General features: G+C 48.2%; 2 protein-coding genes across 2 annotated transcripts; one reads left to right on the top strand and one right to left on the bottom strand.

Annotated features, from left to right (window-relative positions):
- Nucleotides 1-389: 389 nt before the first annotated feature.
- Nucleotides 390-5504, bottom strand: VFPPC_17788 (transposase; the record flags this gene model as incomplete). Its single annotated transcript, XM_022429471.1, has 2 exons — nucleotides 390-4551; nucleotides 4657-5504. 2 exons carry the CDS (start codon nucleotides 5502-5504, stop codon nucleotides 390-392), a joined length of 5010 nt encoding a protein of 1669 aa, XP_022285475.1.
- A 3104-nt stretch (nucleotides 5505-8608) lies between these two features.
- VFPPC_12087 (ankyrin repeat protein) lies at nucleotides 8609-12010 on the top strand (the record flags this gene model as incomplete). The annotated part of the gene is made up of 3 exons (XM_018290080.1): nucleotides 8609-9593; nucleotides 9664-10465; nucleotides 10522-12010. The coding sequence occupies 3 exons, from the start codon at nucleotides 8609-8611 to the stop codon at nucleotides 12008-12010; spliced, it is 3276 nt and encodes a 1091-aa protein (XP_018144420.1).

Raw genomic sequence — 12010 nt, 5'->3', positions numbered from 1 at the left:
GTGTTGGAAGCGCAAGGCTTCTATTCGGGTGATAATTATCACGCGGTTTGGGGTACTCGTAACTGGTTGATTGATGCTTGTTGAATTCATCTAGCTATAGATAACGTACGCCTGTGTTGGTGTTGAAGCCTGCTCACGTGAGGTCTGTTTCAGCCACTGTTTGAAGCCATTCGCAGGCTACTGGCTCCGCCGCCAAAGACGGCGGTGGAAGCAACACTGGCAGCTTCTCTCTTTGAGGCCTCAATTCATTCGAAAACAAAATAAAACAAGACACCTGTTGAAGGCGTACACACTAGAGGCAAATTCCTCTGTTCTGAAGCCAAGTTTTCTTGTATTCTTACCTTGTACCGTGGTGGCTATATCCTAACAATTTGGCCACGGTAATTCCCTCACTTTTCGTCCTTCTTCCTCTCTACCCAGCCTTCCACTCGTATCGCGATCTTATTCTTGTCGATAAGGGTTCTCAACGCGTGATTTGGCGATGCTTTCGTCATCGCGTCTGCCGGGTTATCTCCTCCGTTGATCCATCTGACTTCATGGACTTCGCGGCGCTCGTATGACTGTCGGAGAGCCATGATATCTATCATGAGCCTCTTCTCTTTGGTTGTGCCGAGCTTAACAAGGCACTCATATAGGGAATACGAGTCCGTGAGAAGGATCGTGGGGATGTCTGGAATTCCCAGTTGTTTTGTGATGAGCTTTAAAGTCGAGGCTATCGCGTATCCAATGTCTGTGCCTTGAACCATGCTATAAAGCTCAGAGGCTAGGGCACTTCGCGTAACTCTCTTTGACTTGGTTGAAGAGTACGTGATGATGTTGCCTTTAACGAGCATTTCGCCATTGTTGGTCTCTTCTTCTGTACCGATGACGATAATGTATCCCAGCTGGGAACTCAGATCTTCGTTGTTGGCAAAAGAGCCATCAACAAACACAAAAAGCTTTGCTTTATCGAGGTCAAATGGTATACATTTTAGGCCTCTACCTGGGTTATCAATCTGCCACTGGATGCGGCGTCCTAGACGTTTAAAGTCATCGCTAGATGGTTCCTTTTGTTGGGCAGCAACTGAAAGGTCAAAGGCTGCCTCTGGTTGGCAGATACTGGCGAGATATGCGCCGCGGGCTCGTTGCTCAATATATTCCTGATTGGTTGTTGGAATCTGAAGCTTTAAAGCCTGTTCTTTCTGGGTCATCATGATGCTTCCATCGGCGTTAAGAGAGATTCGGCAGCCATTGAAAGTGAGTGGCTTTTCCACCTTGAGGACTTCCTTTGGCTTTGCTGCAAAAGCTGCCTTCTGGAGCTCTTCCTCTTCAAGATTAGAGAACTGTTTGTCACTAAGTCCAAGTGTGTCATCGGTTTGCATCCCAATGATACCAAACTTGTCGCATTCTGAGATCAGCAGGCATGGGTCGTAAGTCGAGGTCGCCATCTTTAGCTTTTCTCGATGGTGGGTGGAATAAGTCGCCCACCAGTGGGTGCCGGCTTCTGGTATTCCGTATAACGGTTTAACTACTACCATGATGGTGCCTTCTGGGTATCTACCGCGGAGTTGCTCAGGAATCTTTGCGATAATCGTCCTTTGGAGAGGTGTTTGAGATTGCACATAGGCTTGGGTAATATCCCTTATCCAGAGGATAATTCCTCGTTGGAAGAGAGAGGGCGCGAGTGCAATCATAAGCCGTTGGCTGGCTCGTTGTATTGTTGGTGATTGCGTCAAAATGAAGGCTTTACCCTCGTCATTATATCCCCGAATGACGAGGCGAGATTTCTCATATGGGGCAGCTGTATCCTTGCCTTTGACCTCATTAACCATTCGTGAGTCAAAGATGCGAAGTTTAGCATGCTTTATAGGGTCATAAAGCTCAAATTTAAAGACACCTCTGGCTATCAAGTTATCAATCTCAGTGCGGCCTGAGATTTCAAACGGCTGGCCAGGGGTGATTATGAGTCCTTTACTGCGGAGAAGGACAGCAAGGTCGCGGTCTCCTTGCTCCTTCGTGGTCAGGAATGCTATTGTTTTGATGCTCTTAAGGAGCTTGGTACGTTCGGGCGGGTCCTCAAGGGCGTTAAAGAAGTACTGTTCTTCGATAAGGCGTTTACGTGGCCTTCCTGGGCCTCTTCTTGGAAATGTTTGATAAGGAGCTCTTCTGGTCTCTGGGTCTTTACGCGGTCTTCCCGGGCCTCGTCTTGCTGTTGGGATAGCAACAGCAATGCTATCTCTGATATCTTCGTCCTGGTTAACCTCCCCGTCACTCTCGTTAGCAACCTCAGCATTATCTTGGTTAACAGCCTGCTGTTGGGGTAGCTTGTTATCCGTTGGGGTTGTATCCTTATCCTCTAGATAGGGTTGTACAATCGTGGAACGGAACTTCGAGGTTATTCCAGCCTCATTAGCAACGGTGCAGGTCTCGCCTTCAACGGCAATAAGTTCAAAGGGGCCCTGCCACCCGTTCTTTTCTCTCCAAACGCGAACCTTGGATTGCAATGGAAGGGTATGTAATGGGGTTGTGTCTGGGCCGTTCCTCGTTAAGAGGGCATTTTGGACCTGCCGCTTAGCGAGGGCTCGTCTGGCTTCACTAGTTGCCTTACGGATAGCTTCAGCTCTCTGCACGACGCTAAAGCTAGGGGGCGAATCATCCGTCATCCTGGGATAGGCGCCAAAGACTAGAAGTGTTGGGACGAGTCCGTCTGGGCCAGCTGTATCATTTATAGCTTTTACAGCCATTTGAAGCTTCTGATCGTCGGTCAGAGCGTCGCCAAGTTCTGCGTCAATTATCTGATATGCACGGCGGAGAGGGCCATGATATCTTTCTGCCTTGCCAATACTATTGTGTGCCTCGACTGGCATTTCCTGAACACGGATATACAGGCCTTTGGCATACTGTTTGAATTCTGCCGAGCTAAAGTTCTTTCCAGCGTCATGAACTATCCATTCGGGAGGCCCAAGGTACGTGTTAATCCAACAGGCCATAATGGCATCCCAAAGATCCCTTGCCTTTTGTTCTTTATTATTAAGAAACTTAGCAGCTTGGAAGGCAGTTGCAGAGTCAATAACATGGAGGACTGGTTGGCCATTAATAAAGAAGATGTCCACAATAATCTCATGGTTAAACTCATGATCATCTCGAAGGGTGAACTTAAAGCGGCTTGGGGCTCTTCCGTTCATTTGACAATGGTGGCAGATATCAGTCAGTCGCTTAAGAACGTCACTACTATATTCTTCCCCGACTTTTGTTAAGATTCTTGATAGTCTCTCAACAGACGGGTGTCCAAAGCGGCGATGTAGTTGCCGAAGCTGCGTTTCTGTGAGGTGGAAGGCTGCGGAAGCTGCTGGCTCGAGGAGCCACCAGGGATGGCCCCATTGCCTGATAACAGGCACAGTGATGTCTCCTTGGATAAGGCGATTGGTGAGATTATCCAATCGTACATACATCCTATCCATATCTGTGATGGAGAACAGGAAAGGAGTGGCGGTCGGCAGTACATGGAAGGTGATATTTCCGAATACTGTTGGTACTCTAATGATGCCGATTGATAAGGCTGATCCTGCACCAAAATAGATCGTTGTTGCTGGTGCGTCTTTAATCTTTAGTGACGGCATTATCCTCATTAAGGCTCTAACCTGTGGCATGCCTGCGTTGGATGTACCGGCGGCGCCGGTATCAGGCAGGATGCCTCTAAAGATATGGTCAGAATATCTTTCCTCAGAGATGAAAATAGCAGTCTCTTTTGGTTCTTTTATAAAATAGGGATCTTCAGCCAATAGGGCATGCTTGAACGCTTGGTCTCTCAAACCAGCGAGGATTTCCACTGGCTGTGGAATTGCTGCCGTGGCTAAGAAATTCTGGGTAATAGTACCCGTACTAGCAAACATGTTACTGCTGCCGACAGGGAGGAATTCGTCATTGTCATCATCGTCACTGTTGGCATCATTAAAGGAATTCTGTCTATACATTTCGTCAAGGAGGGCGGTATCCTCATCGTTATCTTCACCCTCAAAGGCAGTTAGGAACGCTTGATACCTCTTGGCCGTTGGAGGCGTTGGGTGCTTCTTTTGGAGCCAGGAATTTCGAGCTTGGGAGCGTTCTTGGTCGCTATGCTTGGTCGACCAGCAGCCAGGTTGGCGGCAAACGTAGCACTTCTTCTGGTGGTTCAGGAACTGCCCTTTTTGGTTATAATTTGAGGCGTTTCCTCCACCGCGTTTGAAAGCGCGATCAGTATAAAAGACTTCTGCTGGCTGGGGCGTTATTTCCTCGTGGACAGCGATAGCTTGCTGGAGCTCGGCGGCAAGGTCTTCAAAGGTCTTTGCCGGCTTCATTAACGGCACCTTGCAAGCCGGGGTCTTAGAAGCGGCAATCTTGAGCTTATCCCTCATGCTATTGAAGCCCGTATCACCAGGTCGGAAGAGGCCCTGGTGAAGCAGTTGTATCTTCTCCGTGAGGATCTCAAGGCAGGATGAGAGACGTTTGTCACGATGTTGGTTGACAATCGCGGCGAGATTAAGGCTTTCCCACTCGCGGAGGTATCGGTCTCGAATTGCCTCTGTTTCGTACCTCTATTTTTTTGTTTTTTTTTTGTTTTTTTTTTTTTTTTTTTGGAGGGCGTGGATGAGGTCGTTATAACTTTTTCCTTTGTTAGCTAGATTGTTGAGATAGTACCGGTATGCTGGTCCTGTGAGCATGACTGGGACGGCCCGAGCGAGCTGGTCTCGCGGATAGTCAATCCGTTTGCATTTATCAATAAACATGTTGACTTTGGTCAAGAGGAAGTCATATTCTCGGCCTGAGAATTTGTCACTTTCCTGATAGCCTTTGGTGAGGCTGTCTAGGCGTCTGAGTAGGTCAGGGGGCACTTCACCGTCTGAGGAAGAAGGTGATCGCCCTTCCCCAGCCAGGGACCCCCATGACTGTGGTGTATTGACCACCGGGGGAGGTGTATCGACGCCTCCAGACGTGCGAGTTGTGGTAGGTACTGCTGTCTTAGGGGCTATAATGACCTCTGGTTGGGCTGTTTTAGGTCGTTCTCGGGTCGGTGCCGTGACAGGCTTCGTTATTGATGGACTCGGTGGGGGTGTGGAGGATCGTGGAGGGCGCTGTGGATCGTTGTCCGGCCATGTGGGGAAGCCCGGAGAAGACACGGCTTCCATAATGGCATTAACAATTGGGAACCGGTCTTCCTTTCTGATATAGACCCCCTTTGCACGGAGGGTATCGCGGAAGTCACGGAGGTTGGCCTTTCTCGAGCGGTTAAAATGGCTATGGTTCCAGTCGGCAAAGTCGTCAATAAGGCATTGCCATATATCATGAGGGCTCCGTTTGCGTTCCCAGTAATAGTTGGTAGCCCAGCTAATAGCGTCATTAACCTTTTTCGCAGTGGGTTTCCTTAGGTCGAAGTTCGAGGGGGTGGTTGGTTCGTCAGGATCATAAAGATCAGGGTCAAAGGGAGGCGGCTCGGTGATAGTTTCATCGCCTTGGAGGGATAAGGCATCACTATCTTCTTCTGCCATTGTTATTATTAAAGTGGGAGGCAGGAGGAAGAAGCTTAGGGGTAAATTCAGGGGTAGGATAGAATTCAGGGTAAGCTGGAGCTTTTTGGTGGTATTTTCCTGGGCGTGGGATCAAAGATCAGCAGTCAAACTAATGACTCATAGGTGATGATGTTCCTTTGCAGAAGACGTTTTCTCGTGATGGACGATGAAGGGATTGCTTCGAGGCGCGGCGACAGTACGCAAAAAGCGGCAGCAGCACTCAAAATCAATTTCCTTTGGATAGCATAGAAAGTCTGCAGTGGTGGCAGAGATCTATCTCTTCTTGGGTTCCTTGCTGTCTGTGGTCTTGCAACCACTGATCAGTGTTGGAAGCGCAAGGCTTCTATTCGGGTGATAATTATCACGCGGTTTGGGGTACTCGTAACTGGTTGATTGATGCTTGTTGAATTCATCTAGCTATAGATAACGTACGCCTGTGTTGGTGTTGAAGCCTGCTCACGTGAGGTCTGTTTCAGCCACTGTTTGAAGCCATTCGCAGGCTACTGGCTCCGCCGCCAAAGACGGCGGTGGAAGCAACATAACACCCTCCGTCACATGACAGGAACTTTGAATGCCATGAAGCTATACTATCTGGATCTACAGACTATATTATACCAATTCGTAGCTTAATTTTGTCGTCGTCGGTTGTTCCTACGCTAGACTTGCGATTGCGTAGTCTGAATCTAGCCGTCCGCGGAACGAGTACCTATTACATTAAGCACGGGTCTATCCACTCGTGCCCCCTGGCTTTCTTGTGTAAATTATCGCGTATTACAGAGCGTCCAGCCACTTTAGACCAGGCCGTTTACACACTAGCAGAGTAGTATTCACCAAGGCAAAACTTGGTTTTGTTTATTTGTTTTATGTGTGAGAGGTTTTTCATTGGGCCACGTTCAGTTTATTGCACATGATATACAGTGTAATTTTCACTAACTCTCACCACATTATTAATATAAATACAAAATTATGTCACGCAAGACGTAAACGTGACGTCGCCCGTGCAACCGTATTAACGTCGTGAATGACACCCACTTAAAACGCAATATAATACAATAATAGTAAACTGTTTATTAGCCTTTCATAATGTTAAGGGAGCAGGTATGTGACCGTTTTGTTATACCCGCTCGTGATATGAGAGGCATATATAAACGGGCTATAGTTGACTTTGCAATACAGTAAACTTAACTTACAATTAATCACTTAACCCGATTTTATCTGCATCTAGATTTAGACATTGTCAACTCACCATGGAGACTGCAAAGGAAACGTTCATAAAGTCACGCAAGCTGGTAATAATAACAGCACAACCCAAGACAAGCCTAGTCTTAAATGAGACATGACGATAAAGCCAACTAAGGTTTATCTATAACATGGAACTAAAGGGCAGGCTCTATATATCCCTTGTGGAAAGCTGAAAGGCAAAAAGGCAGTGATTACTAGCGGAGACTCTGGAATTGGTTGGTCTGTGGCCATCCTGTTTGCTATAGAGGGGGCTAAAGTCGCAGTTGTCTATTTGCCAGCTAAGGAGGAAGACGCACAGCATATAAAGGCTCAGGTTAAAAAGAATGGCGGCGAAATTCTCCTTATCCCTAGTGACCTAAGCTAGTTGATTAATTGCAAAGATGTCGCAGAAAGGTTAAAGGCTGCATTCGGCACGATTGATATTCTTGTTAATAATGCTAGTACTCGAAATGAAAAGGGTAGCATTGATGATATTTCCGAGTAAGTGGGATCTAAGGACAATGAAAGAGTCCTATGTTTAAGCTAACCACTTAAATAGAGAGCAATGGACTTCTACCTTTCGCGTTAATATTGACTCTTTCTTCTATCTAACTAAAGCTATACTACTATATATGGCTGAAAATGGTTCTATTATTAATAGCGCTTTGGTAGACTCATATATTGGTGTCCCTAGCAGGCTTGACTATGCCACAACTAAGAGCGCTATAATTGCTTTTACTTGCTTATTATCTAATGACCTGGTTAAGAAGGGTATTAGGGTGAACGCAGTAGTTACTAGTCCTGTTTGGACACCTTTGGTTGTGTTGGGTGTTGATAAACCTGGGCAGCACGGTTATGGCTTAGGAAATTGGACGCTAATAGGCAGAGTGGGCTAACCTGTCAAGATTGCAACCACCTATGTCTTTCTCGCGGCAAATGAGTCTCAGTTTATGAGTGGGCAGACACTACATCCAAATGGAGGTATTGTAGTTAATGGCTGATCCGGCATGTTTTGGTACAGCATGCTTGACTGTTGTCGTATTGTTACCAGGCTGATAGGTCTATCCAGAATGCAGAAAAACAAGAACCAAACAATCAACTATCCAAACGCATACAGCTCGCATTTTGATAGATAATGCCGTATCATATGAATCTGGAGCCTATAGACCGTCTTCCTGCGCGCAAATAGAACTTCGGAAATCGCGCGGTTGCTATGGAGTTGTGATTCACATGCAGAACCAAGAACCCCCTGGTTGGCGCCACGCCAAGAGTGAGTATTCCAGAGGTGAAAGCCATACAGTTTGAATAAAGAACCACTATTTAAAGTAAACCGAAACTAAACGGTACATCGACAAACACTCGGGGGATACTACGAGGCCTTGAGTTCCGCGAGCGTACTGGACGTGGGAGTAGCGGCCTACGAATAGCAAGTTGTATCGCAGATTTTATATCGTCCGTGGCGGAGCTCTTATCCTGGAAGTCGAACACGAAGAATGAGGAAAATGAAACGCAGCATGATTGCACAGAGGTTGCTGCTCCAGTGAGGGAGTCAAAGGAGGAGTAAGTTTGCCATTGGCCGACTTGTTAACCGGCCTGGACATCACCAGTCGTGATTGGAACCCTTGTTGATCGGCCTGCATGATGGTGCAAACAGTATTGGTTGGTTGAGCTTAGCTGTGCTACAGTTTGCTCCTCTCAAGTACCCCTGTTGCAGAAATGCGCCTCGGCGCTTACGCAAAAGGCATCACATAATAATCAGGCACACATGGGGAAACGGAAGGATATTGAGAGACAAAAATGCTGTTCATACAAATGTTCACCTATATACATGACAGTTTGGGCCCAAACAACGGCGGGCCATCATGCCTGACCCTCTTGACTATACCGTTGGCTGGATATGTGCGGTAACAACAGAATACATTGCCGCCCAAGCTTTTCTGGACGAGAAGCACGCAGGACCTGACGACATTCCCCTCCACGATCACAATGACTACACCCTCGGGAGGGTAGGGAGACATAATGTCGTCATCGCTGTGTTGCCGCTTGGCGAATATGGGATATCCAGTGCTACTGGCGTCGCCAAGGATATGCTGAACAGTTTCCCTAACGTTAGAATTGGCCTGCTAGTTGGAATTGGAGGTGGCGCGCCCAGCAGCCGACACGATATTCGACTAGGAGATGTTGTCGTTGGTATTTCGAGCAACGGCAAGGGAAGCGTGGTGCAGTATGACTATGGGAAGGCTGTTCAGGGACAGCAATTCCATGTAACAGGGTACCTGAACCAACCGCCCACGTTTCTGCGAACTGCTGTCAACGGACTCAAGGCACAGTACGAGGCAGAGGGCCATCAGCTCAAGGAAGCTATCCGACAAGCTTGCCTGTCGAAGCCGAAGCTGCAGAAGAAGTACCAGCGCCCGGACAGTGCGACTGATAGACTCTATCGTAGCGAAGTGATCCACAAATATGATGGGAGAGATTGTGCACAAGTTTGCAGCAGTAATGCATCCAATCTTGTGCGGCGAGGCAAGCGAACAGAAGACGACGACGATCCCGCTATACACTACGGCCAAATTGCCTCAGCAAACACGCTGATGAAGGACGCTGCAGCGAGAGATGCCATAATGCAAAAGTGGGACATTCTTTGCTTCGAGATGGAGGCCGCTGGCTTGATGAATCAGTTTCCATGCCTTGTGATACGCGGTATATGTGACTATTCGGATTCCCACAAGTCCAAGGAGTGGCAGGGATATGCTGCAATGACGGCAGCTGCGTACGCAAAGGACCTGTTGTGCCGTATTCCGCCAAAGAGAATTACACAGGAGAAGAAGATCACTGAAGTGCTTTCCGGTTAGTTTGCTTGACTTGCCTGCTCATCATGGTGGAAGTAGTATAGTAACGCTGTAGCTGCTGTGGTTAGATATTCGAGAAAATGTCAGAAGCTTGGTCCAAAGGACGTTCGACGACGAGCGTGAGTCTATTCTGCACTGGCTGACACCGGTTGACTACGCGCCCGTGCAGAATGATATTTTGAATCGACGGGAGCCAGGCACTAGCCAATGGGTTGTGGAAACGCCAGAGTTCCAGACGTGGCTTCGCAGCAGAGGGCAAACATTATTTTGTCCAGGTATGCCGGGAGCTGGTAAGACATTCCATGTGTCGACAGTGGTGCGCAACCTGCAGAGACGATGCGAAGATGATACAAGCGCGGGATATGCATTCATCTACTGCAACTTCCGACGAAAAGACCAGACTCTGAGGGACTTGTTGGCTAGTCTGGTCAGACAACTTGCCCAGGGTCAGTCACTATTCCCGGAGGCTGTGAAGCTACTGCACGATAAGCATAAGCGTAGTCGAACAGTACCATCGACGGTAGAACTGTTGCAGACACTTGGATCTGTCTTATCGTTGTATTCTAGCGCATTTATTATTGCTGACGCCCTGGATGAATGCCAGACAACAGATGGATGCCAAAAAAGACTTGTCTTGGAGCTTTTCAAGTTGTGTAACAGCCGTGCAGCGAATCTATTCCTGACGTCGAGGATCAGCTCTAGTATAGCAGAAATGTTTCACAACTGCGTACAACTTGAGATTCGAGCTACCAAAGAAGACGTACTGCGGTACTTGAAGGCACAATTGTTCCAACTACCAAGCTTTGCCCAACGAGACAGAGAGTTGCAAAGCAATGTTATTTTGTCGATTGCCGAAGCAGTTGATGGAATGTATGGGATTGGCACAGCTTTGATCATGAGAGCGGGGATTGTGCTAACAGTGCTAGGTTTCTGCTTGCAAAGCTGCATCTCGACGCTGTCAAAGTAAAGACATCTCCAAAGCATCTTCGCACCGCGCTTGCGAAGCTTCACACAGGATCCGGGGCGTATGACTTTGCCTATCAAGACGCCATGCAAAGGATAATAGAGCAGGTTGGCGATCATGCGGACCTCGCTGTGAAGGCTCTTTCCTGGATTGTCCATGGCGAACGACCACTTACTACCATGGAACTTCGGACGGCACTGGCCACTGAAGTCGGTGCGAGAGAACCCGATGACTCGAACATGTCCGATATCATGGACATCATTGCTGTATGTGGGGGATTGATAACGGTCGAGGAGCAAAATCAAATTGTTAGGCTGGTTCATTACACCGCACAGGAATATTTCGAACGTACAAAGAGGAAATGGTTTGGCGACACCGAGTCCACTATTGCATCAGTTTGTGCTACGTACCTTTCCTTTGACGTCTTTGACACTGAACTTTGCCGGAGCAACCTGGCTTTGGAAGCACGACTGCAACAATTTCCGCTGTATAGCTACTCATCTCGCAACTGGGGATGGCATGCCCGCAGAGTTCCCAGATGCAACGCGGTCATGAAGTTTCTGAACGAGCCTAAGAAAATAGAAGCATCCTTTCAGGCATGGAACATACAGAAGTTTTCTTGGAGCGAACCCCGGGTTGTAACAGGCGTCACAGGGATACATTTCGCGGCCTGCTTTGGGGCCACTGAGTATGTAGAATGGCTATGTCGTTCCGGCAATCCAAATTTAGCAGACTCTGCTCATCGCACTCCTCTCAGCTATGCCGTGGAACTCGGCCATGCAGAAGTTGTATCAACCTTGCTTGACAAGGGCATCAAAATTGATCCGATGGATGCGACAGAAATTCTGACATATGCCGTCAGGAACGGCCACAACTCCGTCGTTGAGTTGCTAGTTGGGCGAGGTGGTTGCAATGCCAACAGATTGGATGGGTTCCTCGTGTCCCCGTTGATACATGCAGTGACGCAAAACAACACAGCCATTGTCAGATTGCTTCTTGAGCACGGCGCCAATCCCAATCTTGCCACAAATACATGTCCATCCACCCCGTTGGAAGAGGCAGCCCGAGTCGGGAACGAAACGATTGTTCGGTTGCTTCTTGAGCATGGAGCATGGGTTGACATGGTCGATGATACGGAAGCAACGGCCCTCTTCCATGCGGCAGAAAGGGGGCACGAGGAGGTTGTTCGTGTGCTTCTCAAGTATGGGGCTCAAGTGAACTTGAGGGATCGTTTTGGCGCGGGTCCGGTCAAAGGAGCGGCAGTTTTTGGCCATAAGGCTATTGTGCAGCTTCTGCTTGAGCATGGAGCAAAGGAAGAGTCAGGATGTGGTGATGGCAACGAATTGCTATTCCAGGTGCACCAGAATGCCGTATTACGTAAGGCACCAAGTCACTCCATGTCCTCTTCTGCCCACGCCGGGCACTTCGACTACAAGGCACAGAGGGCTTAA

Source organism: Pochonia chlamydosporia, chromosome 4 (genome assembly GCF_001653235.2).
Source record: "Pochonia chlamydosporia 170 chromosome 4, whole genome shotgun sequence".
NCBI classification, from domain to species: domain Eukaryota; kingdom Fungi; phylum Ascomycota; class Sordariomycetes; order Hypocreales; family Clavicipitaceae; genus Pochonia; species Pochonia chlamydosporia.
This window is presented reverse-complemented; position numbering and strand designations above follow the sequence as displayed.